Below are 27,911 nucleotides of genomic sequence, written 5' to 3'. Positions count from 1 at the left end.
GCTTTGGCCTCGCGGCACGGAGACCCTTTCTGTGGCATGAAGCAAAGGGTGGGTCTGTTTGCCCCAGCAGCCGCCACGCCTCCCTCACTGCCCACGGACTCTGAGAAGAAAGGCTTTCCGGGTGTGGCTATGCCCAGAAAGGGGGATTTGGGACCCTTTGAACCCTCAGGGCACGTTCTCTACCACTGGAGGCTTTGTAGGATGAAATCAAAGATGCTTTTGCTGAGGAGACAATTTGGGATATTCTCAACCAGCAAGGTGAACAATCCCCCACCTCGGCCCTTCCGTTCATCAAGCTGGCCATTCGATGGACGGGATGGAGACAGGGAAGCAGAGCCAGCCCTTCACCGTAGTTGCCAGGGTTTCTGAACTGCTGCAGTTGGGTTCCCATGACCACAAGTGATGGGTTTCTCCTCCACCAAGAGCCCGGATCCTTTGGCTCAAGATACAGATTGCATGAAGGGCCCTTTTCCTCCCGACGGTGGGAGGCTCCCTCATAGGTTTTTTTGGGGGGGAAAGGCACCCTAAAAACACAGCCAGCTGGGTTCACTGAGTTGTGCAGATGGCCTGGACTGGTTCCCATTGAGGCTTTTGGGCCCCACCCATTGGGCAAAGGCTTCCTCGATCTGGTCCAGGTCTAGGACCGTGGGGTTATCGGGGTCTCCCTTCTCAACCTTTTCTGGGGTCTTGGTCTGCAGTTCGGGACAGTTCTGGGCGGCAGCAAAGAGACCAGACTAGAGAGGATTGAAAACACACTGGGGACTTTGGCGTTTCTTGAGAGGTTTTTCCAATCTTTCTGAGATGTTCAAAAGGCAAAAGAATCCAAAGTTGGGGAGCATCAATTGTAACCAATGCATTTGCTCCGCGGGGCCCGCTCTCCTCCTCCTCCTCTCGGGCGGCCCCTCTTTCCTGTATCCGCCGCCATCCTCTGTCCTCCTGCAGGGCAGAAAGAGAACAGGGTCACAGCTGCATCCCCTTCCCTGCAGGTGAGGCCCAGACCGAAGTCCCCACCTCCCACAGGCCTCCCGGGGATGCTTCAGGTGGACACGGGCTCCCTCCCAGCCTCCTGTCTCCCTCCCCGCCCAACCCCCCAGACTAGGCCTTGGGCTCCCGGGCCTGCCTTCTCCGGAGAGATCCTCATGGACTTCAACTCCCAGCATTCCCTGTGCCCAACCTCCATAATCCCGGCTTCTCTGTCACCGATTCAGGCAGCTTCCCTCATTGCCCGTTTTGTTTCTGGAAATGGAAGCTTCATGCCCTTTTTTCTCTATAAGCTCCACCGCTTCCTTCGGAGGGACCGCCCCAAGTAGTCTTCCTGCCAATCGACACCCGCCCCACAGAGACCAATCAGCGTCCTTCTTCCTCCAACCAGCCAGATGGTGCCTGTGTGGTGTCGATAGTTGTTATGGTTACCGGTGGAGGTGTGGCCTCCGCCTTCCAGGCCCGTCTCGGGGTCTCAACCCGTTTCCTCCTCCCCGCATCGCCCACCAGGCAGCCGCCTTTCCCGGGCTCCTCCCTCTTGCAGCTCTGGAGCACCCCGGCCTTTCCCCGCCGTCTCAAGGGGAAGCCGCGCTGAGACCGGGCAGGGCTGCTCTGCGGGACCCGCTCTCCTTCTCTTGGCCGGCACCTCTTTCCTGCATCCGCTGCCATCTTCCGTCCTCCTGCAGGGGAGGCCCAGGCCCAGGACCCTACCTCTTGCGGACCCGAAATAGATCCCCACAGACTGTGACTCCCAACATTCCCTGCGCCAAACTGCAACATCCGGTCTCCTCTTTCGCCGATTCAAGCCGCTTCCCTTGAAATTTGGGATCCAGTCTCCCCCCCCAACCCCCTACCCACAGCTCTGTATTGAGGCAGGCGGAGATCAGGGGCTCTTCTGGGGCTGTGACCTTATAGCAGAATATAAAGGGGACCCAGTTTGGTCCATGGATTAAGGCACCAGGGTGGAAAGCAAGAGACCCGGAGTTCAAGCCCCTCTTTCGGTGCAGCCCACCTCACAGGGTTGTTGTTGGGGGAAGAGAGGAGGAGGGTGCGTTGCACGTTTCATTACTTACTAGGTAACATCATAGTTGCTTGAAGGGTGTGGGGGCCTCAGGGAGCTAAGAAGACCCCTCATTTCAACCCTGAGCTATAAATATTCTTTTATTTTGTTGGAAACAAAGGAAAATATCCCCCCGATTTGTAAAAATAAATCCAGGATTCTTTTTTTTTTTTTTATTGAAAAAGTTTTCAAATACAAATTTCCCCCCCTTTTTTCCCCCCCTCCCCCTCCCCCTCCCTAACCCCCCCCTCCCCACCCATCCCCCCGTGACTTCTTCGTAACAAAAAAACCCTAATTCATAACAGATTACTTACTCCCTCCTCAAAATACTGACCTTTACTTACTAAAAATATTATAAATATTATAACATCCCCCTTTATCCATACATTTCAGAAAAGAAGAAAAAAAAAACATTATACTATAACTATTATAAAATAACTTCTAATTTAGCATAATAGTGTTTTATATCTATATATTATTACAACAATTCAAAACCACCTTCCACTTTAAAACTATACGATAAATCCTACTTTAATATTTAATCTTCTATATATATTACTATAACATTTCAAAGCGGCCTCCCCATAAAATCTAATTTAACATTTATTCCACTCTATCCATTTCCTCCACTCCCCTAAATGTATCACTTAAAAATCCCTTTTCTTAAACTAATCAGTCTGTAGCTAGCTTATTCACCCACTGTCCTGCAAATTTACCATACACAACAATTCTTAATATCTTTAATTCACTGCCCACACTACTTAAAAATATATATATATATATATATATTCCATTATATCTAAATAAAAAAAAAAGAAAAGACAATAACTTTAAATTTATAGTCCATATAATATCTTCTTTGAGGTCTTTCCACTGGATTGTTAAAACCAACATCCATAATAGGGTAACATAGCTTGCTGATGCAACAGTTTATTCAAGATCTTCAATCATATCTGCCCCCATCAGTAGTAAATATCTTCTTATATGTATAAAAGTAAAAACAACCACCCGAGTGACATTATAATTATATTCCATATAATAATAATTGTGGGTTTCATCAGGATTATTGATTTCCATCATCGTAGTGGGTAACAACCGGATCTTCTGCATGCCCCAGCATGATTCTCTTGCCTTATGATTCAAGATAATTATAATATATTTATCAACACAAAAAGAAATTTCAAAGTGGATAATTCAAATCCATCAGTTTGAGGCTCTTTCCACGTCCCAAAATTACGGCAATGCAGAGATCTGCCACTATCCTCAGGATGATATTGACCAATATGTCGCCTCCTCTATGTTTTCACATAATCATTCATATTTTAAAGTCACTGGCTTCACTGTTGCTTGAGTTAGAAATTTCTATTTTTATACAACCTATTTCTTTTTTTTTTTTGTTTTCTTTTTGTGGGTTTGACTTCCATCCTGGTTTCCTTTCTACAGATTGTGTGTCAACTGGTCGGTTTTCATTCTGCTTTGTAGATTGGTCTTGTTGATTTTGTTTTTGTGTCTCATGTTTCTTTTTTATCCCTTGTATATCCCCTAATTGGTTTCCATGCTTGTCCTTGCCTTGATAAGTCATCACATTAAAATCAGATGGCACTTCTCTCAAATTTGTAGATAATCCAGCTGGGGTGTCCGATAAATCCAAAGGCAATTTATCTGGTACAGTCCGTCCCAAAAGAAAAAGAAAAACTTTTGGGACTCTGCAGAGAGTTCTACCCACCCCTGCCGGCTCTATCTCCGTTTCCTCATGGAAACGGAGTTTTTTCGAGCCGCCGTTCCGTTGTGAAGGCGGCTCTGACAGGCAGTGGAAGCTGACGATCCCAAAGGAACGTCTGGCGGCGGCCAGCAGCAAACAGGAAGTCTTTAGCAGCAAACAGGAAGTCAATAAATCCAGGATTCTAATAAATAAGATCCTACAACTCGCAAATGTGTTTTTAAGAAGCATTTTTATGGCCTCCGTTTGATTCAGGACAATTCTTGTTCCTAGGTAGAAGAACTAGGAATTCATGCACAAAAGGAGACCATCTTCAGTTAAAGAGGAGCTAAGGAGGAGAACCTCCTGCCAATGGTTCCTGCTGGTGAATTTCCTCACAGAAGTCAGTAAAGAAATGATGAAACCATAAAATACATTGAGTGCTTGTGAAGCGCAAACAGAAAACATTGATTCTGGATAAAATTCCACACGTGACCAATTTTTGTGTCAGTCTTTCCCAGCTGGGTTTGTGTCTTTCCTGAAAGTGGCAGATGTATTTAGAGAAATTCGGAATACTCTGTTGTGTAGTTGCTGAAAAAGCAAGTTCTCACATACCAAATAAGGAGCCTTCGTCAAGAAGGAAAAAACAAGCATTCTTAACCTTAAAAAAGAGGTATAGACTGCCATGTTAAAAGGGCTAATATGTCATTTTAAGTTAGTCATTTAAAAGGTGCCAGTCCGTGGGTGGAGGGCTACATCGCAGGGCACACTGGCCTGGGCAGCAGCAGCAGCAGGGGCCCCCTCCAAAGGGGGAGGGGGTGTAGGAGGAAAATATATATGTGTGTCAACTGGAGCATCAGATTTCCAAGGGCTCAAAAAAAATTGAAAAATCCAAACAGGGGTCAGTATTGGAGGAGATTTCCCCCATCTGCTGTACTTTTCCAAAGGGGCCCTTCAGAAAGGAGGAGGGATGAGAAAGGAGAAGACGAATCCATGTGTGTGTGTATGTGTGTGTGTGGGGGTCTGTGGAGGGGCTGGCAAGGCAGCTGGGGGGGAGGGCCTGGCTGACTTAATCCTCTTACTGTCTCTGGGATGTATTTTGCGGTTATCGTTCATGATGGATGGATATATTGCCCCCAGACTGTACAGGTAGTACTAATTAGATCTACAATCAGAATTGAGACAAAAATTTCTGTTCTTGACAGTTGCTGGACCCCATTTTTTGCCATAATTGGCAGTTCATATCCTACAGTTGTGAAGTTGTTATGTGAATCCTCCAATGACTTTGTGGGACACCAGATGTGAAAGATATCAATACTGATGATGTGACCCTGGGACAGCGCAGCCGTCATAAATATATGCCAGTGGCTAAACGCCTGGATTTTGATCACATGGATGCTGGAACAGTCGTGAGAAAACTGGTCAGTCGTAAGTGTGAAAACTGGTCAAGGCCGCTTTTTTCAGTGCTGCTCTAACTTTACTAAGTCACTAAGCAAATAGTTGTAGGTCAAGGACTATCTCTACAGTGCTTTAAAAATAATCCAAAATAGCCCCCAAATTGGAACCCAGAGGTCAAAATCTTTCCTGCAATAATTCAGCAAAACTAGCCCATTTTGGTAGAAAAGCTGTCCAGCTGCCCACAACTGTTTCCAACTCACATTTCCACTCAATCCCCAAAATTTGAGAGGGTGGCTGAAGCCCCTGGAGGTTTATCTGTCTCCTCAGGGTCACCCGAGTGGTGCGAATGGTTCTTGCAGTCTGCAATTTTTCCCTCTGGAAATCCATTCACACCCCCACACCATGCAAAGGGGGTTCAGCCCAATTGCATCGGTAAAAGTCTGTAGAGATTCTCCGTCATCCAGGTCAGGATTGTCCCAAAGGTGCTTTGGTTAGGAGGCAACTAGACTTTTTGGTTTTTTCATTTGAAGGTGTTTTGCTTTTCATCCCAGAAGCTTCTTTGGTTCTGAAGAACTGAAGAAGCTTCTTGGATGAGAAGTGAAACATCTTCAAAGAAAAGCAAATGAAGTCAAGTTGCCTCTTGAAAAAGCACCTTTGGGATGAGGCCTCCTGCATGAACAGGGGGTCAGACTAGAAGACCTCCAAGGTCTCTTCCAGCTCGGTTGTTCTTATTGTGTTAGCTGAGAAGGGAACTACATACCTCTAAAAACAGCTTGAGAACCTCACTGGGCTCCAGCATCAGATCCCCTCAGGTCTTTGGTGCAAAACAAAAAGAACATTAAAACGATGTCAAATTGTGGCCCCTTTAGCTCTCGACTGCCTGAGTGTCCCTCTACTAGATCTCCACCCCCCACCTTCCCCAGGGAGGGGCCCTGGATGGGGGGGAAAGCCAGAGACCCAGCGGGGGCCCCCAACCTCCAGAGGGCAACGGAGAGAAAGGTTTACCTTTGAGGGGGGTCAGCAAAGGCTGAGAGGCCCACATATTAATGGGGGGGTGTCCTGGGGGGATTTCTCCCCCTCCTGCAGATTTGCAAAGGGGTCTTTTGGGGGGGAGGAAGGGGGGAGGGAGCTTGAGGGGTGGGTGTCGCTGCTTGGAGGCCACGGAGGAGCCTGGCTGGAGCCCCCCAGGAGGAAGGGGAGACCCCTCAGCCCCGCCTGCCTGGGTGGCCCCCCCATATTTCCACCCCCCCGCCTTGCCTAGGGAGAGACCCCGGTTGGGGGAAGGGTGGGAGAGTCAGAGACCCAGGGGGGCCCCCCAACCTCGGCCTGCCTGAATGGGGGGGGGGCGGAGGCAGGGACGGGAGAAGACGGGACCCCAAAGATCAAAGGGAAAATCCCCCCCCAGCCTCACCTCCGCACGAGAACAGACAGTCGGCACCGCGCAGGCGCACTCTCGGTGACTGAAAATGGAGGACGCCGATTGGTCGCTCTGGGGGACGGCGGCGATTGGCTGGAGGACTCCTTGGGGCGGTCCCTCCAAAGGAAGGGTGCCCCCCCTCCCCCGCACCTTGCTTATGGATAGACCTCCGATGGTGTGGGGGGGGGAAAGTCGCAACCGCAGAAGGGACCCGCAACCTCCGCTTGCCTGGATGAGGGGAAGGGGGGAAAGCTGAACGGACCGCAAAATTTAAGCGGCCCACCTCCACATGGAACCATAACAACCCTGGGCAACGCGCAGGCGCACTCTGGTTCTTTGAGGGAAGGTGGATGCTGATTGGTTGGCCTGCGGAGGGCGGCGATAGGCAGGAAGACTCCTGGGGGGAGGTCCCTCCGAAGGAAGAGGAGGAGCTTCTGGCAAAAAGGGCGCGAAACCTCCACTTCCGGAAACCAAGCGGGCAAGGAAGGAACTCCCTGTATCGGCGATAAGAGGAGCCCGGATGATGGAGGTTTGGCGCAGGGGATGCTGGGAGTCGCAGTCTGGGAGGGTCTCTTTCGGGTCCGCAAGAGCTGCCCCCCCCCCCTCCCCGGGGAGGATTAGGTGCCATCTAAGAAAATGAAATTGAAGGTTGAAAGAAAAAAAGGAGGTTCCACATTTAGGGAAGGAAAACAAAATGCACAGGGAGAGTATAGGTGGCAGCTCACTCAACAGTGGTGACTGTGAGGGGGATCTTGGAGTCCTAGTGGACAATCGCTTAAATAGGAGCCAGCCGTCTGCAGCAGCTGCCAAAAAGGCCAACACAGTTCTGGGCTGCATCAACAGAGGGAGAGAATCAAGATCACGCAAAGTGTTGACACCACTTTATAAGGCCTTGGAAAGGCCACACTTGGAATAATGGATCCAGTTTTGGTCGCCATGATGTAAAAAAGATGCTGAGACTCTGGAAAGAGTGCAGAGAAGAGCAACAGAGAGGATGAGGGGACTGGAGGCTAAAACGTATGTCGAACGGTTGCAGGAACTGGGTATGTCTAGTCTGATGAAAAGCAGGACTAGGGGAGACAGGATAGTAGTCTTCCGATATCTCAGGGGCTGCCCCAAAGAAGAGGGAGTCAAGCAATTCTCCAAAGCACCTGAGGGGGGCAGGACAAGAAGCAATGGGTGGAAACTAATCAAGGAGACCTCCAAGGTCCCTTCCGACTCCTATTCTATTCCCGTGTGGGGAAGCGGATGGAGCCGTGACCCACCTCTCTTTCTCTTCTGCAGGAGGATGGAGGAGCCCGGCGGAGGAAGGAAGGAAGCATCACCCGAGAGGAGGAGGAGAGCGGGCCACGCGGAGGAGCCCTACCTTGAGACGGCGGGGAAAGGCCAGGGGGCTCCAGGGCTGCAGAAGGGATGAGCCCAGGGGGACCCCGGGAAAGGCCGCTGCCTGGAGGGCAATGCGAGGAGGAGGAAACAGGCGGAGACCCTGAGACGGGCCTGGAGGGCGGAAGCTCCTTCAGAAGACTCGGGAGTTCCTCCCTTCCCAGAAGGGAGGAAAGGAATATCAGTGCCCGGAATGTGAAACATCCTTCACAAGAAATGGACATCTTCAAAGGCATATAAACACCCACACAGGAGAGAAGAAATACAAATGCCCAGAATGTGAAAAATCCTTCAGAACAAATGGCCTTCTTCAAAGCCATCTAAAAATCCATTCCGGAGAGAAACCTCATAAATGCCTGGAGTGTGGAAAGAGCTTCAGGCATTTGGGAAACCTTTATAGACATGAAAGGGCCCACTGGAGAGAGAAACTGAATAAATGCCCGGAGGGAGGAGAGTCCTTTGGAAGACTCAGGAATCTCCAAAGAATCCAGGAGAGAGAAAAAAAAGTTATCAGTGCCCGGAATGTGAGAAATCCTTAAAAACAAATGGACATTTTCAAAGGCATGTAAGGATCCACTTGGGAGAAAAGAAATTTGAATGCCCAGAATGTGAAAAATCTTTCAAAAGAAATGGACATCTTGTAAACCATCTAAGAATCTAAAAATGTTGATTGGATACCTCAATCAACATCAAATGATTCACTCAGGAGAGAAACCTTATAAATGCCTGGAGTGTGGGAATAGCTTCAATAGGAGGGGAAACCTTTATAAACATCAAAGAATCCACTCAGGAGAAAAACCATATAAATGCCTGGAATGTGGAAAGAGCTTCAGTCAGAGGGGAGACCTTTATACACATCAAAGAATCCACACAAGAGAGAAACCTCATAAATGCCTGGAATGTGGAAAGAGCTTCAATAGGAGCGAACATGTTCATACACATCAAAGAATCCATTCATTAGAGGAACCAGATAAATCCCTGATGTATGGAAAGACATTCAATCACAGAGGAAACCTTTATACACATCAAAGATTCCACACAGGAGAGAAACCACATAAATGCCTGGACTGTGGCCAGAGTTTGTCTTCAAAGAGAAACCTTTATTCACATAAAAAAATCCACAGAAGAGAAAAACCATATAAATGCCTTGAGTGTGGAAACAGCTTTACCGAGGATGGAGACCTTCATTAACATCAAACGATCCACATGGGGGGAAAACTACAAATGTGGCTGAGCGTGGAAAGACGTTTAGTTACGATGTATGTCTGAGGAATTGAATTGAATAATTTGTTTAGCCAAATGTGGAATTTGTCTCCGGTGCAGCAGCTCTCAATGTACATGTAAAGAAACACAAAAATGATAACGGAAGGGACTTTGGAGGTCTTCTAGTCCAACCCCCTGCTAAAACAGGAGAATACTGCAATTTGAAAGAAGTGGCTGTCCAGTCTATTCTTAAAAGCCTCCAGTGATAAAGCACCTACAATTTTTGGAAGGCAAGCTGTTCCACTGGTAGATTTCATATAATCATGTGATGGATATGGTGTCACTAAAATAGCAACTGTATTTAGGCTTATATACCTCCCCATAGTGTTTCCCGGTAGCTGGCGAGAAGCTTTCTGTAAGTGTTGGAAACTATCCTACTTTCACTGCAGCTGCAGAGGAGCACTGCAGCGCTAAACCTTTCCAAATTTCGATCCCAAAGGAATATATGGGTCCTCTATTTTGGACGCATTCTATAGAGGTATATTGGTCCCAATCCAGGCTCACTGCTGTGTTTATTGAACGGTATGTACCACAGTGGCTGTCCTGCAAAAGAATAGTGGGAGACTCCGCTGCAGACCAATAGGTATATTTATACACTGCAGAAAAGAGGGGAAAATATCAGCGAAGGTGATGAGTACGTGTTCTTAAGTAATAAATCTCAGGTTGCTTTTCTGTTATCTACAGAAGACTATGATTTTAGAAGAAACATTTGGATCTTGAGATTCAGGGGTTGCTACTGGAACCTTGTGGAGAAACTTACCAATTTCCATTTTGCCCACAGTTCTTTCCATGCACCTGGAAATTTCTCTCCTGGGTTCATTCTTCCCTTGAAAATAAGGCTCTTGACCCTCCTTCCATACATGCTCCTAGGCTGGTGGGAGGGGGGTTAGGCTGTTCCTTGAGCCACAGGGGGGCTTCATTTTTAATATAATAAGAGTTTTCCCCATGTATTTTTCCTCTTTTATTTTTCCCTTTTGTAAGCCACCCAGCGTCATTAGCAGTTGGGCTGCTCTCCAAGTTTAATAAAAGGAGTCCTACCTAAATAAATGGGTACGTGTCCCAAATTTCCTGCCCTTGGATATCCCAGAGCACCACCCGAGAGGATCCTGGCTTCTCTTTCAGCTATGCATGACACGATCTGTAAAACTATTTCCAAGGTGGCTTCTCATCCTGGAGTCGTGATAGTGAAAAGCTTGGGGTGTAACCACCACTACGTGATTGCTGATAACTGGATTCCATCTTCTCCGGCGTAGATGGGAAAATGTAAGCATTCGGTTCTTTAGGGTTTGAGGCTTCAGCTGCTGACAGTGGACTTACTTTGTGGGAACTGTTCAGAAGTAAAATTAGTTGCGAGTCAAGGCAGCTGAAGTTTAGCCTGAAACCAGCACATGAAAATAGTCTTAAGAGTCTGCTTAATAGGTGGTTCTTACACTTCTAGGATAGAAGAAGGAAACTGGTGTGTTTCATGTTAGGAACCAGAGTTTGATGGATAAAAAAAAAAATTCCAGAAAATTGGGGTTTTATTTTGTTTCATATAAGCAACTTGGCCCCCTTACTAATGCCGATATCTTAATAATCCAGAGTTTGTTTCAGAGAACAGAAATCACTGACAAGTGACTTATAAGCTTGGCAGAATTCATAATCCACAAATTGTGCTTATTTTGAGCAACTTACAAAGTGAGAATTCCTTCCCTGAGCAGAATGCCCTAGAAATCCTTTTATCACATTATTGTTGACTGAGTTAGTGGCTCAGAAAAGGCTTGGCCTACGCTCCATCTCTGGGCAGCCTTGAATTTGGGAAGAGAAGAGACGTTCCTTCTCTATAAACCTCTCTGGTTGATTCCCTACTTTACCTCTCACAGTTCCCTATCACAGAGCAAAAGCTCTCCCAACCACAATGATCCAGGAATAGAAATAATAATTTTAGATATAAAGAATTGCTCTCTCTCCTTTGCTCTCTGTAGGGATTAGTATCCTGAACTCGGGACGTTGGTTCCTCTGGATAACTTTGAACATCAGCTCACAGATGTCCTACACAAGCCTCCTCCCCCCATCTCCCCCCCTCCTCCTGCAAGAACCACCCCTGAGAAAAGGCCTAGAGCAGAGGAGGAGGAGACTGAGGCAAAGGCTAAGGAAGGAAGTGAATTCACAGCAAGTTTAACGGAAGTTAAACGCAAGTTTGCTTCATATTTTAGGCTTCATCACTAATTTAAAATGGCATATTTAGTCCTTTAAACATGGCATGTTACACCTCTTTTTTAAGTTTAAGATTGCTTGTTTTCCTCTTCTTAACCAAGGCTCTTCATCTGGTATGTGAGAATCAATGTTCTACGTGCACCAATGCCAGGCAAATATCTGTAGGAGGTGAACAAACCAATCACTCAAGCTGCCCATTTAGCACAAAAGGCAAAGCTCTGGATGTAGACTGCAATCTCTTAAGGGAAGTGTCATATCCCTAAAAGTGATACTGCCATTCAATCGGAGGAGGGGGGACACTTGGATTTGATTCCCTAGCATTGCCGGTGTCAACAGAGATTTTGCAACCTATATCCTGGCGCCAAAGAGCCCTGAGATCTCCTTTACCTGCAGGGATTTTTAGGATAGCCATGTGGGTTTTTTCACTTTAAAGGATAATGGTGTGAATGCATGTTTGTTCGGGTTCTCAGAGAAACTAGTAAAGAAAACATCTTCACACTTGTATATTGGCTAACATCTGCATTCTGACTTAAAGGGAGGGGTCTCTACCACTTTAATCCTACTGCCTTGCCTAAGGGTATTCAGATCTTGCTTTACCTGGATGGCTCTCACTTCTGCTTAATAAAAGAATCCTTTTGAACAACCACGTTTCAAGAGTTCTCACTTTCTTAAGTAGGAAGGAGAGGCGATCCTTACAGGAAGCGCCACTCATTAATGTAGCTCTGGATGAACTTCCCATCGCATTCCCTTTGGGTTGCCCTGCTGTTTGGTGTTTTGTTCCATCATCCCGGGTGAGCTCCCCCCATTATTTCTGCTTAGGTGAGGCACCTTTTCCTGACACCATATTGTTAGATGGTGCCAAGTTTAAGGACAGAAAGAGAGAGCGAAATTTTCTCCTCAAATTTTGAACTTGATTGAATTACCAGCAGGGTTGATCTCCTCTTGGGGCAGGCAGCACTGCAGCACTGGCTTTAGGCCAGGCAGAGGGAGGGCTGGATCCTGTGTCAGAGCAGCCCTCAACTACAGCCCTTGGACAGGGATCAGGCAGGGATATAAAATCCAATAAAATTGGATTTTATTACCTTTCTTGCCAGTTATATAAAGTTGAATCTGGTTTTCCCATTGACTTTTCTTGTAGGAAGGTCACAAAAGGTGACGAGACCTGGAACACTGCCGTCATAAAAAGGAATCAATTTATAAGCGTCTGAATTTTGATCATGTGACATTAGTGTGAAAAAGAGCTCTATGTCACTCTTTTCAGTGCCATTGTAACTTTGAACAGTCACTAAATGAAGTGCTGTAAGTCGAGTACTAACTATCTGGTTATTCTCCCATGTTGATTCATTGATACTTATAAAGACTTCCGCTCTCCCAGAAACTTTCCATAGTCCAGTCACTGATATGGTTTTACTGTTGTGTGAAGCATTTGATGTCTATACAGAGAACCTCTCTGATTGAAGCTCTTTCCACATTCTAGGCACTTATAATGTTTTTCTCCGGCATGGATCCTCTGATGTCTGTAAAGGCTGCTCCTATCACCAAAGCTCTTTCCACACTCCAGGCATTTATGAGGTTTTTCTCCTGTGTGGCTCCTCTGATGTCTAGAAAGGTTTGCCAACTGACTGAAGCTCTTTCCACATTCTAGGCACTTATTAGGTTTCTCTCCTGTGTAGATCCTCTGATGTCTAGAAAGGTTTGCCAACTGACTGAAGCTCTTTCCACATTCTAGGCATTTATAAGGTTTCTCTCCTGTGTGGATCCTCTGATGTCTAGAAAGGGTGCTCCTATCACCAAAGCTCTTTCCACACTCCAGGCATTTATGAGGTTTTTCTTCTGTGTGGATCCTTTGATGTTTATAAAGGTTTCCACTGTGATTGAATGTCTTTTCATACATCAGGACTTTATCTGGTTCCTCTAATGAATGGGTTCTTTGATGCCTATTAAGGCTTCTCTTGTATCTAAAACTCTTTCCACAAACCCGGCATTTATGAGGTTTTTCTCCTGTGTGGATCCTTTGATGTTTATAAAGGATGCTTCTACGACCAAAGCTCTTTCCACACTCCAGGCATTTATGTGGTTTTTCTCCTGTGTGGATCCTTTGATGTTTATAAAGGTTGCTTATATGACCAAAGCTCTTTCCACACTCCAGGCATTTATGAGGTTTTTCTCCTGTGTGGATTCTTAGGTGGCTTTGAAGATTGTAGTTTGTTGTGAAGGATTTTTCACATTCCAGGCACTGATGTTTCTTTCCTCCCTCCTGGATCCTTTGGGGATCTCCAGGTCTTCCAAAGGACTCTCCGCCCTTCAGGCATTTCTTCAGTTTCTCTCCAGAATGGATTCTTTGATGTTTATAAAGGGCGCTCCTTTCACCAAAGCTCTTTCCACATTCTAGGCACTTATTAGGTTTCTCTCCTGTGTGGCTCCTCTGATGTCTAGAAAGGTTTGCCAACTGACTGAAGCTCTTTCCACATTTTAGGCACTTATAAGGTTTCTCTCCTGTGTGGATCCTCTGATGTCTAGAAAGGGTGCTGATATGACCAAAGCTCTTTCCACACTCCAGGCACTTAGAAGGTTTTTCTCCTGTGTGGATCCTTTGATGTTTATAAAAGTTTCCACTGTGATTGAATGTCTTTTCATACATCAGGACTTTATCTGGTTCCTCTAACGAATGGGTTCTTTGATGCCTATTAAGGCTTCTCTTATATCCAAAACTCTTTCCACATTCCAGGCATTTATATGGTTCCCCCCCCCCCCCGAATGGATCCTTTGATGTGTATAAAGGCTGCTGCTATGACTGAAGCTCTTTCCACATTCCAAACACTTATAACGTTTTTCTCCGGAATGGATCCTCTGATGTCTATAAAGGCTGCTCTTGTGTCTGAAGCTCATTCCACACTCCAGACATTTATTCAGTTTCTCTCCTGAGTGGATTCTTAGATGGCTTTCAAGATGGTCGTTTCTTTTGAAAGATTTTTCACATTCCGGGCACTGATATTTCTTTTCTCCTGTGTGGATGGTTAGATGCCTTTGAAGATCTCCGTTTTTTTGGAAGGATTTTTCACATTCGGGGCATTTGTGCCTCTTTCCTCTCCTGTCGATCCCTCCACCCTCCAGGCACTTATTGGATTCCTCTCCTGAGTGGATCCTTTGATGTTTATAAAGGTTTCCCCTCTGACTGAATCTCTTTCCACACTCAAGGCATTCGTATGGCTTCTCTCCGGAGTGGATCCTTTGATGTTGATCAAGATTTGATCTCCGATTGAACGTCTTTCCACACTCAAGGCATTGATATCGGTTTCCAACTGAGTGGTTTTTTAGATGGCTTTCAAAATATCCATTTGTTTTGAAGCATTTTTCACATTCCGGGCATTCGTATTTCTTCTCTCTTGAATGGATCGTTAGATGCCTTTGAAGATTTCCATTACTTTTGAAGCTTTTTCCACACTCCAGACATTTAAATGGATTCTTTCTTGCGTGGATCCTTAAGTGGCTGTGAAGATTTCCATTACTTTTGAAGGTTTTTCCACATTCTGGGCACTGATAGTTTCTTCCTTCCTCCTGGATCCTTCGGGGCTTTCGGGGTCTTCCGAAGGAGCCTCCGCCCTCCAGGCCCATCTCGGGGTCTCCGTCTGTTTCCTCCTCCCCGCATCGCCCTCCAGGCAGCTGCCTTTCCCGGGCTCCCCCTGGGCTCCTCCCTCCTGCAGCCCCGGAGCCCCCCGGCCTTTCCCCTCCGTCTTCCAGGGAAGCCACGCCGGGACCGGGCAGGGCTGCTCCGTGGGGCCCGCTCTCCTCCTCCTCTCGGGCGGCGCCTCTTTCCTGCATCCGCCGCAATCCTCCGTCCTCCTGCAGAGGAGAAAGAGAAGAGGGTCATGGCTGCGTCCCCTTCCCCGCAGGGGAAGCCCAGGCCCAAGCCCCCGCCTCCCACGGGCCTCCCGGGCAGTCTCCAGGTGGACATAGCCTCCTTCCCAACATCCTGTCTCCCTCCCCGGCCACCCGGCCGCCCCCAGACTAGGCCTCGTGCTCCCAGGCCTCCGGAAAGACCCTCCCGGACTTCAATTCCCAGCATCCCCTGCGCTAAATCTGCATCAAACGGCCTCCTCTGTCACCGATTCAGGCCGCTTCCCTCGTTTCCCGCTTTGTTTCGGGAAGTGGTGGCTTCACGCCCTTTTCTCTCCACTAATTCCGCCTTTTCCTTTGGAGGATCCGCCCCTCGGAGTCCATTTGCCCATTGCCGACATTCCGAGCGTAACCAATCAGCATCCTTCTTCCTGCAACAAGGCAGATGGCGCCTGCGCAGTGCCGCGGGTTTTTACGGTCCGGGGCGTAGGTGGGATGGGGGGCATTCATATCAGCCCATGAAGGGCAGCCAGTTGGGTCTATTGTGGGATCTTAGGAGACCCTGAGTTTGAATCAGCCGCTCTTTGTGTCCTGGATTCCCTCTTTTCATTGAGGGAAATCTCTTTGCTACAATATTCTAATAAATTGCCTTTAAATGCTCATCCCACTCAGATCCTCATTGGAGCAATTGTGCTGTGGCTGAATCTATTGTTAATTTGAACTTTATTGTTGTGGGTGTTAAAGAGCTTCTCCCTGCCATTGTTTGATAGAAAATTATCTTTAAATAGATTTTTACTCCAAAAGCATTTTATTAAAATAAATTTGATAAAAATAAAAAAAATGATTTAAGTTTTAAAAAAACTGATTTTCATATTTTAAAATTGACCCGATAAAATTTTTATCGACCCTGATTTTTTCCATGCAATCAACTTTTTACTTTTTCTACTGTTGTGGAGTATAAAATGAAACCTGATTCTGTGTCCTGGATTCCCTCTTTTCATTGAGCGAAATCTCGTTGTTACAATACTCTTAATAAATTGCCTTTAAATGGTCATCCCATTCAGAGCCTAATTGAAGCAAGTGTGTTGTGGCTGAATCTAGGGCTCATTTGGCCTTCATTGTTGGGGGTGCAAAGGAGCTTCTCCCTGCCATTGTTTGATATAATCTATGTGGATTTCCCAAATGTGGGGACCTATTAAGACCATCCCCAAGCATCTGAAGCTGTCAGTTGGATTCCCTGAATGGTCCCCTTCTCTTCCAGCAGAAACTGCTAAAGGGATTCTCTAAGGCCAATGAACCTTTGTGTGATATATATATGTATATGTATATGTATATGTATATGTATATGTATATGTATATGTATATGATTATCAAATTTATATACCGCCCTTTTCCCGAAGGACTCAGCGCGGTGCACAGCCAAAGTAAAAACATAAATACAAACATTAAAATACAGTTAAATACGTTTGGCCCCAAAGTTAAAAAACAGTAACAAACCCATTAAAAACATTTTAAAAAATGTGTTAAGCCAGCCCGGCTTGCTGAAAAAGAAAGGTCTTAAGGGCACGGCGGAAGGCACTGAGGTCTAGGTTTCTTCGTATCTCTGGGGGCACCTGATTCCAGAGGACAGGTGCCCCCACAGAAAAGGCCTTTATTTTTAAGAATATGAGCCATATTCTTAAAAATCCCCCACCCCTTTAGCCTTTAAACACCTGGCTTTTCCCCAGGCGCTGGGAGGTCAGACAAGGAGAAGGTGGCATGGATTGGCACCAGGTTTTTCTTTGATGGTTTTTCTTTTATGTTTTAATGTGTTGGATACTTTTAAAAACACCCTTTTGGGAGCTGCATAGAGTTGACAGAAAGATGGGCAGTTATGAGAACGTTTTAAATGAAGAAGACTCATTGGGGACCTGTTTGGTCCTCCCACTAGGTGCAGAGACTGGGTGTTCCCCAGTTGCCAGGATAGGGAAAGTCCCCCATTCCTCTGCTTTCTGTTCATCAGCTAAATGTTTAGCAAAAGGTGCATCTAGCTCAGTGGTGTCAAACTCTTATTTCCTTCAGGGCTGCATCAGGGTTATGTTTGACCTGGGGGGGGGGTCCCTGGGTAGGCATGGCCAGCTCATCTTCACTCTTCTTGTGGGCACCTGTGGTGGCCAAGTGCTAGGACAGGACTTCTCTCACATCCTCCCTCCCTCATAACCTTCCTTCCTTCCTCCTGCCCTCCCTTCCCTTTTCTTCTTTTTCCTTCCCTCTTTCCTTCTTTTTCCTTCCTTCCTCCCTTCTCGTCTTTCCTTCTTTGCCTTTCCTCTTTCCTGTCCCTTCTTGGATGCTCAAATGCAAAAGGAGAAACATTTCTTTTGCTTTTAGTTTGTTTTCCTAATCCTCTGCCCGTGAAAATGGAGCTGGGGGGGTGTGGAGGATACATTTTCGCTGGTGGAGGAGTGCAGGCGGCCGGTGCAGCTGAAAACGGGGCCTGGTAGGGCTACACGCTTCCCTCCCGAGCTCTGTTTTCGCTGGCAGAGGCATCGTGGGCCAGTCCGATCTGTTCCCCACGGGCCAGATCCAAGCACCCTTCAGTTTGACGCCCCTGATCTAGTTCCTCCGATTGGGCAGTCCGTCGTATTACACCTCTGGCAACCTCATTCCGTTTTCCTTTCATTTTAACCCAAATGCATTCAAGGAGGTTTTCTTCATTTTTTACTTTTTGCATTTCTACAAAGGTGCAGCTGTTTAAGTTAAGCTGATCAGACGTCCCGCTTTTGGCTGGACAGTCCCGATTTTTAGCAATTTGTCCCGCGTCCCGCGGCGTTTTAAAAAAGTCCTGATTTTTCATTCTGCCTCCCGAGTCCCAGCTGATGGCTAGAGGGAAAAAAACTCTTTAAACTCTTGCCGCTGGGCTTCAAAGGGCCGCCCTACAGGTGATCAGTGTAAAGAGTTCCTGGAGCAGATTTTTTTTCCCCTAGCTATGCTGAAGAAGCGAAAGCGAAAGCAGGGTCTTTGCTGCAAGGTGACAAAATGAGGCAGAGAGAGATTTCTTTTTCTTTTTCCTCACCCAAAAAAGGTAGGTGAAAAACTGCAAACAATGGGAAATTTAGGAGAGTTCAAGATTTTAAAACACAAAAGAAGAAAAGCTCTATTTAACTAGGGAATTGTAATAATTGTGATACTATTAATTGTATATTGTGTTGAAAGCAGAAATGGTTAAGTTGTGGTTTGGAGGAATATATGGGGGAAATTATTTGGTTTATTATTATTGGTAAATATAATTAATTGATTTGTAAGAAATTGGAATGCATGGAAATAATTGGAATATTCATGTTCATATTGATATACAAAAAGGATAGTTATATAACTAATTGATTTATATTAAAATGTTGAATTTGTATTAAACAACTGTATTACATAATTACATAATTAACCAATGTGAGGATGGATATAAAAATAATGACAATGGGAAGGGGTATAATATAGAAGGGAAAAATTGAATTTGATTAAGATTAGAGATGAGGATGAAGGGTAATGTTGTTTTTTAAAAAAAAATATATGAGGAATAAATATGGCAAAAAGGAAATATAGAAATTGTAAATTTAATTGAAATGACTAAACACTGTTTAAATTTGTGAACCAGCCAAATATTCTGTTCAAAGAAAATACATTGTATGTTCGTATGTGTGTTTCTAATTATTGCTATTCATTCATATTTGTTCTCTTTTATTCTTTAAAGTTTAACAATTCATTCTTTATCTTAATATCTTTATATTTGTTTGGGGTTGGCTTTCTTCCCTTTCATCTTTTTTATTGTACAGCAATCTTTCTCCTCAAACCTACCACCTCTCTCTTTCCTTTCCTTCTTACTTTCTCTTCCCCCCACCCTCTTCTTCTCCTCCCTACTTCCTCTTCCTTTCTCCTTCTCCTCTCTTCCTCCCTCTCTTACCCTCACTCCTACTCTAATTTCCCTTTCCTTCCTTCATCCTCTCTATTGCTGTATCCTTTTATGCATATGGACTACTCAGAGGGCTGAAAAACTTATTTCTGACTGGTCCTCACACTTTTGACCAGTCCTCGAACTTACGACTGTCCTCACATTTTACATTTTTGCTCTATCTTGTCACCATGGTGAAGAGAAGCAGTTGTGAAATGAGTGACACGGTTGTTAAGAATGCTGCATGGGCATAAATGATGACCAGTCATAACTGCGAAGACCGGTCAAAAGTGCGAGGACCTGTCAGAAATCACTTTTTTCAGCCCTCTGGGTAGTCCTTTTGTGCACATGGACTACTCAGAGGGCTGAAAAAGTTATTTTTGACTGGTCCTCGCACTTTTGACCAGTCCTCAAACTTAAGACTGTCCTCACATTTTACTTTTTTTGCCCTATCTTATCACCATGGTGAAGAGAAGCAGTTGTGAAATGAGTTACATGGTTGTTAAGAATGCTGCACGGGCATAAATGTGAGGATGGTCACAAGTGTGAGGACCAGTCAAAAGTGCGAGGACCTGTCAGAAATGACTTTTTTCAGCCCTCTGAGTAGTCCCTATACACATAGCCATGGCCACCCGGTCACATGACCAGCTAGCCACGCCCACCCAGTCACATGACCTCCAAACCATGCCCACAAAATAAGCCACGCCCACAATGGTGTCCCTCTTTACCAATGTTAAAATCTGGTCACCTTAGTTTAAGTGCAACTCCACCTCCACCTCTTTTTATTAGGTGTTTTGAAAAATTTCCTCCTGAGTTTCATCCCACCATGTTTCAGTAACGGCAGCAATCTCATCTTTGCTCTTGTGTTCTGGGACGTCAGTTCCCTCTGTTTCTTCTTCATACTTTGGGTGTTGATGTGTAGGAGGAGGGATGAGAAGGAGGAGGGATGAGAAAGGAGAAGATGATTCCATGTATATGTGTGTTTGTGGGGTCTGTGGAGGGGCTGGCAAGGCAGCTGGAGGGGAGGGCCTGGCTGACTTAATCCTCTTACTGTCTCTGGGATGTATTTTGCGGTTATCGTTCATGACGGTTGGATATATTGCCCCCAAACTGTACAGGTAGTACTAACTAGATCTCCAATCAGAATTGAGACAAAAATTTCTGTTCTTGACAGTTGCTGCACCCCATTTTTTTTTTTTTTTAATTTGATTTATATGCCGCCCTTCTCCGGAGACTCAGGGCGGTTTACAATGTGTTAAGCAATAGCCTTCATTCTTTTGTATATTTTATACAAAGTCAGCTTATTGCCCCCACAATCTGGGTCCTCATTTCACCTACCTTAGAAAGGATGGAAGGCTGAGTCAACCTTGAGCCTTGGAGAGATTCGAACCAGCAGAAATTGCAGGCAGCTGTGTTAATAACAGGGTGCACTAAACCCCTGTACTATCAAGGCTCTTTTGCCATAATTGGCAGGTCATATCCTACAATTGTGAAATGAGTTGTGAAGTAGTTATGCGAATCCTCCAATGACTTTGTGGGACACCAGATGTGAAAGATACCAATACTGATGACGTGACCCTGGGACAGCGCAGCCGTCATAAATACTTGCCAGTGGCTAAACGCCTGGATTTGGACCACAGGGATGCTGGAACAGTCGTAAGTGTGAAAACTGGTCAAGGCCACTTTTTTTCAGTGCTGCTATAACTCCACTAAGTCATTAAGCAAATAGGTCAAGGACTATCTCTACACTGCTTTAAAAATAATCCAAAATAGCCCCCAAATTGGAACCCACAGAGGTCAAAAATTTTCCTGCAACAAATCTGCAAAACCATTTTGGGAGAAAAGCTGTCCAGCTGCCCACAACTGTTTCCATCTTGCAGTTCCACTCAATCCCCAAACTTTGAGAGGGTGGCTGAAGCTCCTGGAGGTTTATCTGTCTCCTCAGGGTCACCCGAGTGGTGCGAATGATTCTTGCAGTCTGCAATTTTTCCCTCTGGAAATCCATTCCTGCTCCCACACCATGCAAAGGGGGTTCAGCCCAAATTGCATCGCTAAAAGTCTGTAGAGATTCTCCGTCATCCAGGTTGTCCCACAGGTACTTTGTTCAAGAGGCAACTGGACTTTCTGGTTTTTTTCTTTTGAAGGAGTTTCGCTTCTCATCCCAGAAGCTTCTTTGGTACTGAAGAACTGAAGAAGTTTCTTGGATGAGAAGTGAAACATCTTCAAGGAAAAATGAAGCCCAGTTGCCTCTTGAAAAAGCACCTTTGGGATAAGGTGTCCTGCATGAACAGGGGGTCGGACTAGAAGACCTCCAAGGTCCCTTCCAGCTCGGTTGTTCTTATTCTGTTAGCCGAGAAGGGAACTTCCTACATACCTCTAAAAACAGCTTGAGAACCTCACTGGGCTCCAGCATCAGATCCCCTCAGGTCTTTGGTGCAAAACAAGAAGAACATTAAAAGGATGTCAAATTGTGGCCCCTTTAGCTCTCACCTGCCTGAGTGTCCCTCTACTAGATCTCCACCCCCCACCTTCCCCAGGGAGGGGCCCTGGATGGGGGGGAAAGCCAGAGACCCAGCGGGGGCCCCCAACCTCCAGAGGGCAACGGAGGGAAAGGTTTACCTTTGAGGGGGGTCAGCAAAGGCTGAAAGGTCCACATATTAATGGGGGGGGTCCTGGGGGATTTCTCCCCCTCCTGCAGATTTGCAAAGGGGTCTTTTGGGGGGGAGGGAGCTTGAGGGGGGGTGTCGCTGCTTGGAGGCCACGGAGCAGCCTGGCTGGAGCCCCCCAGGAGGAAGGGGAGACCCCTCAGCCACGCCTGCCTGAGTGCCCCCCCCCCATATTTCCACCCCCCCCCGCCTTGCCTAGGGAGAGACCCCGGTTGGGGGAAGGGTGGGAAAGTCAGAGACCCAGGGGGGCCCCCCAACCTCGGCCTGCCTGAATGCGGGGGGGAGGGGCGGAGGGGGAGAAGAGGGACCCCAAAGATCAAAGGGAAAATCCCCCCCCCAGCCTCACCTCCGCACGAGAACAGTCGGCACCGCGCAGGCGCACTCTCGGTGACTGAAAATGGAGGACGCCGATTGGTCGCTCTGGGGGACGGCGGCGATTGGCTGGAGGACTCCTTGGGGCGGTCCCTCCAAAGGAAGGGTGCCCCCCCTCCCCCGCACCTTGCTTATGGATAGACCTCCGATGGTGTGGGGGGGGGGGGAAAGTCGCAGCCGCAGAAGGGACCCGCAACCTCCGCTTGCCTGGATGAGGGGAGGGGGGGAAAGCTGAACGGACCGCAAAATTTAAGCGGCCCACCTCCACATGGAACCATAACAACCCTGGGCAACGCGCAGGCGCACTCTGGTTCTTTGAGGGAAGGTGGACGCTGATTGGTTGCCCTGCGGAGGGCGGCGATAGGCAGGAAGACTCCTGGGGGGTCGGTCCCTCCAAAGGAAGAGGAGGAGCCTCTGGCAAAAAGGGCGGGAAACCTCCACTTCCGGAAACCAAACGGGCAAGGAAGGAACTCCCTGTATCGGCGATAAGAGGAGCCCGGATGACGCAGGTTTGCGCAGGGGATGCTGGGAGTCGCAGTCTGGGAGGGTCTCTTTTGGGTCCGCAAGAGCTGCCCCCCCCTCCGGGGAGGATTAGGCGCCATCTAAGAAAATGAAATTGAAGGTTGAAAGAAAAAAAGGAGGTTCCACATTTAGGCAAGGAAAACAAAATGCACAGGGAGAGTATAGGTGGCAGCTCACTCAACAGTGGTGACTGTGAGGGGGATCTTGGAGTCCTAGTGGACAATCGCTTAAATAGGAGCCAGCCGTGTGCAGCAGCTGCCAAAAAGCCAACACAGTTCTGGGCTTCATCAACAGAGGGAGAGAATCAAGATCACGCAAAGTGTTGACACCACTTTATGATGCCTTGGAAAGGCCACACTTGGAAGAATGGATCCAGTTTTGGTCGCCATGATGTAAAAAAGATGTGGAGACTCTAGAAAGAGTGCAGAGAAGAGCAACAGAGAGGATGAGGGGACTGGAGGCTAAAACGTATGACGAACGGTTGCAGGAACTGGGTATGTCTAGTCTGATGAAAAGAAGGACGAGGGGAGACAGGATAGGAGTCTTCCGATATCTCAGGGGCTGCCACAAAGAAGAGGGGGCCAAGCTATTCTCCAAAACACCTGAGGAGGGTAGAACAAGAAGCAATGGGTGGAAACTAATCAAGGAGACCTCCAAGGTCCCTTCCAACTTTTATTCTATTCTATTCCCGTGTGGGGAAGGGGATGGAGCCGTGACCCACCTCTCTTTCTCTCCTGCAGGAGGATGGAGGAGCCCGGCGGAGGAAGGAAGGAAACGTCACCCGAGAGGAGGAGAGCGGGCCACGCGGAGGAGCCCTACCTTGAGACGGCGGGGAAAGGCCAGGGGGCTCCAGGGCTGCAGAAGGGATGAGCCCAGGGGGACCCCGGGAAAGGCCGCTGCCTGGAGGGCAATGCGAGGAGGAGGAAACAGGCGGAGACCCTGAGACGGGCCTGGAGGGCGGAAGCTCCTTCAGAAGACTCGGGAGTTCCCAAATGGTCCAGAAGGGAGGAAAGGAATATCAGTGCCCGGAATGTGAAACATCCTTCACAAGAAATGGACATCTTCAAAGGCATATAAACACCCACACAGGAGAGAAGAAATACAAATGCCCAGAATGTGAAAAATCCTTCAGAACAAATGGCCTTCTTCAAAGCCATCTAAAAATCCATTCCGGAGAGAAACCTCATAAATGCCTGGAGTGTGGAAAGAGCTTCAGGCATTTGGGAAACCTTTATAGACATGAAAGGGCCCACTGGAGAGAGAAACTGAATAAATGCCCGGAGGGAGGAGAGTCCTTTGGAAGACTCAGGAATCTCCAAAGAATCCAGGAGAGAGAAAAAAAAGTTATCAGTGCCCGGAATGTGAGAAATCCTTAAAAACAAATGGACATTTTCAAAGGCATGTAAGGATCCACTTGGGAGAAAAGAAATTTGAATGCCCAGAATGTGAAAAATCTTTCAAAAGAAATGGACATCTTGTAAACCATCTAAGAATCTAAAAATGTTGATTGGATACCTCAATCAACATCAAATGATTCACTCAGGAGAGAAACCTTATAAATGCCTGGAGTGTGGGAATAGCTTCAATAGGAGGGGAAACCTTTATAAACATCAAAGAATCCACTCAGGAGAAAAACCATATAAATGCCTGGAATGTGGAAAGAGCTTCAGTCAGAGGGGAGACCTTTATACACATCAAAGAATCCACACAAGAGAGAAACCTCATAAATGCCTGGAATGTGGAAAGAGCTTCAATAGGAGCGAACATGTTCATACACATCAAAGAATCCATTCATTAGAGGAACCAGATAAATCCCTGATGTATGGAAAGACATTCAATCACAGAGGAAACCTTTATACACATCAAAGATTCCACACAGGAGAGAAACCACATAAATGCCTGGACTGTGGCCAGAGTTTGTCTTCAAAGAGAAACCTTTATTCACATAAAAAAATCCACAGAAGAGAAAAACCATATAAATGCCTTGAGTGTGGAAACAGCTTTACCGAGGATGGAGACCTTCATTAACATCAAAGGATCCACATGGGGGAAAAACTACAAATGTGGCTGAGCGTGGAAAGACGTTTAGTTACGATGTATGTCTGAGGAATTGAATTGAATAATTTGTTTAGCCAAATGTGGAATTTGTGTCCAGTGCAGAAGCTCTCAATGTACATGTAAAGAAACACAAAAATGATAACGGAAGGGACCTTGGAGGCCTTCTAGTCCACCCCTCTGCTCAGGCAGGAAATCCTCTACCATTTCAGACAAATGGTTGCCCAATTTCTTTTGAAAAGACTTTAGTGATTGAGCACAACAACTTCTCTAGGCAAGCCGTTCCACGGCTTAATTTTTCTCACTGTCAGGAAATTTCTCCTTAATTGCAGGTTACTTGTCTCCCTGGTTATTTTCCATCCATTATTTCTGGTCTTCCATTCTGGTACTTTGGAAAATAGGCTGACCCCTCCCCTCTTCCTTGTAGCAGCCCCTCAGGTATTGCAACTGTGCTATTGTGTCACTGCTACTCCTTTTTTTCACTATCGTCAGGATAGAGAATCAGAGGGACCTTGGAGGTCTTCTAGTCCAACCCCCTGCTTAAACAGGAGAACACTGCAATTTGAAAGAAGTGGCTGTCCAGTCTATTCTTAAAAGCCTCCAGTGATAAAGCACCTACAATTTTTGGAAGGCAAGCTGTCCCACTGGTTGATTTCATATAATCATGTGATGGATACGGTGTCACTAAAATAGCAATGGGATTTAGGCTTATATACCTCCCCATGGTGTTTCCCGGTAGCTGGCGATTAGCTTTCTGTAAGTGTTTGAAACTATCCAACTTTCACTGCAGCTGCACAGGAGCACTGCAGCGCTAAAACTTTCCAAATTTTGATCCCAAAGGAATATATGGGTCCTCTATTTTGGACGCATTCTATAGAGGTATATTGGTCCCAAGAATTGTCCTATTGTGCTCTGTTTTGCCCAGTGTGAATCAAAAGGCACAACCGAAAGCAAATAATCCAGGTGTCAGGTTCCGATGTTATCTCAAATAAATTTCATTCTCAAACACAAAGTCTTTGATGAAATCTCTTATTTATTGAAGAATAATGATCTAGTCCTGAACTCATTTGCAGCCGAAACTGACCCTCTGATCCCAAACCCCTCCCTTTCTGGTCCTCAAATCTCAGTGTCTCATTGGCCATCTTCCAAGTCCATCTTTTTTTTCAGTTACTTCAAGTCACAGGAATTCCCCCCTCTTCTCATCACCTAGGTGTCGTTATCTGCCGGAGTGGGGGGTGGGGGGGAGAACTGGGTGAAAAGACAAGCTACTACTAACAGGCTCTTTCCCACTCATTCATGTCAGCGCTGGGGAAATCATAGTTTGGAACACTGACACCAGGCTCACTGCTGTGTTTATTGAACGGTATGTACCGCAGTGGCTGTCCTGAAAAAGAATAGTGGGAGACTCTCCTGCAGACCAATAGGTATATTTGAGAAATGTGGTGGCGCGACAACTACCCCAATACCTGGATGAAGTTGTCTATCTGGATCCGTTCCAGTTGGGCTTCAGGTCACGATACAGCACGGAAACAGCATTGATCGCATTGGTGCATGATCTCTGGAGGGCTCGGGACAGAGGTTGCTCCTCTATCCTGGTCCTATTAGATCTCTCAGTGGCTTTTGATACCATCGACCATGGTATCTTACTGCACCGGCTGGAGGGGTTTATTTATTTATTTATTTATTTATTAATCAAATTTCTATACCGCCCTACTCCCGAAGGACTCAGGGCGGTGAACAGCCAAGATAAAATACAGATAATACAAATATTAAAAGTCCCTTACAATTATTAAATATTTTGGCCGAAACACAGATTAAAACACCGAATTTATAAAATCAAACGAATTAAAAATTTAAAAGAGGAGAGTTAGGCCAGGCCAGCCTGCTGGGTTAGGAATAGGGGGCACCGTGTTTCGGTGGTTCTCCTCCTTCCTCTCTGACCGTTCGCAGTTTGTGTTGGCAGGGGGGCAGAGGTTGACCTCGAGGCACCTTATTTGTGGGGTGCCGCAAGGGTCAGTCCTCTCACCCTCTGTTCAACATCTATGTAAAACCTCTAGGCGAGATCATCCGTGGTTTCGGGGTGAGTGTTCATCAGTATGCTGATGGCATACAGCTATACATCTCCACCCCAGACCACCCAAATGATGCCCTTGCTGTGATGTCCAGTTGCCTGGAGGCCGTGTGGATCTGGATGGGGAGAAATAAGCTCAGATTCAACCCCTCCAAGACCGAGTGGTTGTGGCTTCCAGCGTCCCGGTATAGTCAGTTGGTACCATCACTGACAAGTGGGGATGAGATCTTGCTCCTCACAGAGAGGACCTGCAACTTGAGTGTCCTCCTGGATTCACAGCTATCTTTAGAAGATCATTTGATGGCCGTGGCCAGGGGTGCCTTTTATCAGGTTCGCCTGATCCACCAGTTGCGTCCCTTTCTGGATCGGGACGCCTTGCGCACGGTCACTCATGCCCTAGTTACCTCCTGTATGGACTACTGTAATGCTCTCTACACGGGGCTCCCCTTGAGAAGCACCCGGAGGCTCCAACTGGTCCAGAATGTAGCCGCGCGGGTGATTATGGGCGCAGCTCATTGCGCCCATGTAACACCTCTCCTACACGAGCTGCACTGGCTCCCGGTGGTCTTCCGGGTGTGATTCAAGGTGTTAGTTATCACCTTTAAAGCGCTCCATGGCTTAGGACCTGGGTACCTATGAGATTTTGCCACCAATAGCCTCCCACCGACCAGTTCGTTCTCACAGGGAGGGACTACTCAGGGTACCGTCAGTCAAATGATGCCGACTGGCGACTCCCAGAGGGAGGGCCTTCTCTGTGGGGGCTCCAGCCCTTTGGAATGAAGTGCCCCCAGAGATACAGAATATCCTTGATCTCCGTGCTTTCCGCCGTGCCCTCAAGACCCTGATGTTCCAACAGGCGGGGCTAAACGTGAATGATTTTTAAAATTCTGGGTTTTTAATTTAATTGGGCCAAACTATGTTATAATAATAATTTTAATTTAGCAATTTTATGATGTTTGTGTATCTATATTTTTCTTGACTGTACACCGCCTTGAGTCCTACGGGAGAAAGGCGATATAGAAATATAATAATAAATAAATAAATAAATAAATAAATAAATAAATATTTA

General features: G+C 46.6%; 2 protein-coding genes and 1 pseudogene across 2 annotated transcripts; 2 read left to right on the top strand and 1 right to left on the bottom strand.

Annotated features, from left to right (window-relative positions):
* Positions 1–27,911, bottom strand: part of LOC139325875 (uncharacterized) — a 181,465-nt pseudogene that overhangs the window by 132,798 nt on the left and 20,756 nt on the right.
* LOC139325842 (zinc finger protein 502-like) lies at positions 8,065–9,129 on the top strand. The gene has a single exon (XM_070955884.1). The coding sequence runs from the start codon at positions 8,602–8,604 to the stop codon at positions 9,127–9,129; it is 528 nt and encodes a 175-aa protein (XP_070811985.1). The 5' UTR covers positions 8,065–8,601.
* On the top strand, positions 23,546–25,728 carry LOC139325593 (zinc finger protein 502-like). Its single transcript, XM_070955526.1, has one exon. It carries the CDS (start codon positions 24,217–24,219, stop codon positions 24,742–24,744), a length of 528 nt encoding a protein of 175 aa, XP_070811627.1. The 5' UTR covers positions 23,546–24,216; the 3' UTR covers positions 24,745–25,728.

The sequence above is a fragment of the Pituophis catenifer genome, unplaced genomic scaffold (genome assembly GCF_029215685.1).
Source record: "Pituophis catenifer annectens isolate HBS135680 unplaced genomic scaffold, rPitCat1.0.hap2 SCAF_17, whole genome shotgun sequence".
Classification (NCBI taxonomy): domain Eukaryota; kingdom Metazoa; phylum Chordata; class Lepidosauria; order Squamata; family Colubridae; genus Pituophis; species Pituophis catenifer.
Note: the sequence above shows the minus strand (reverse complement) of the source record. Positions and strands in the feature narration are given on the sequence as shown.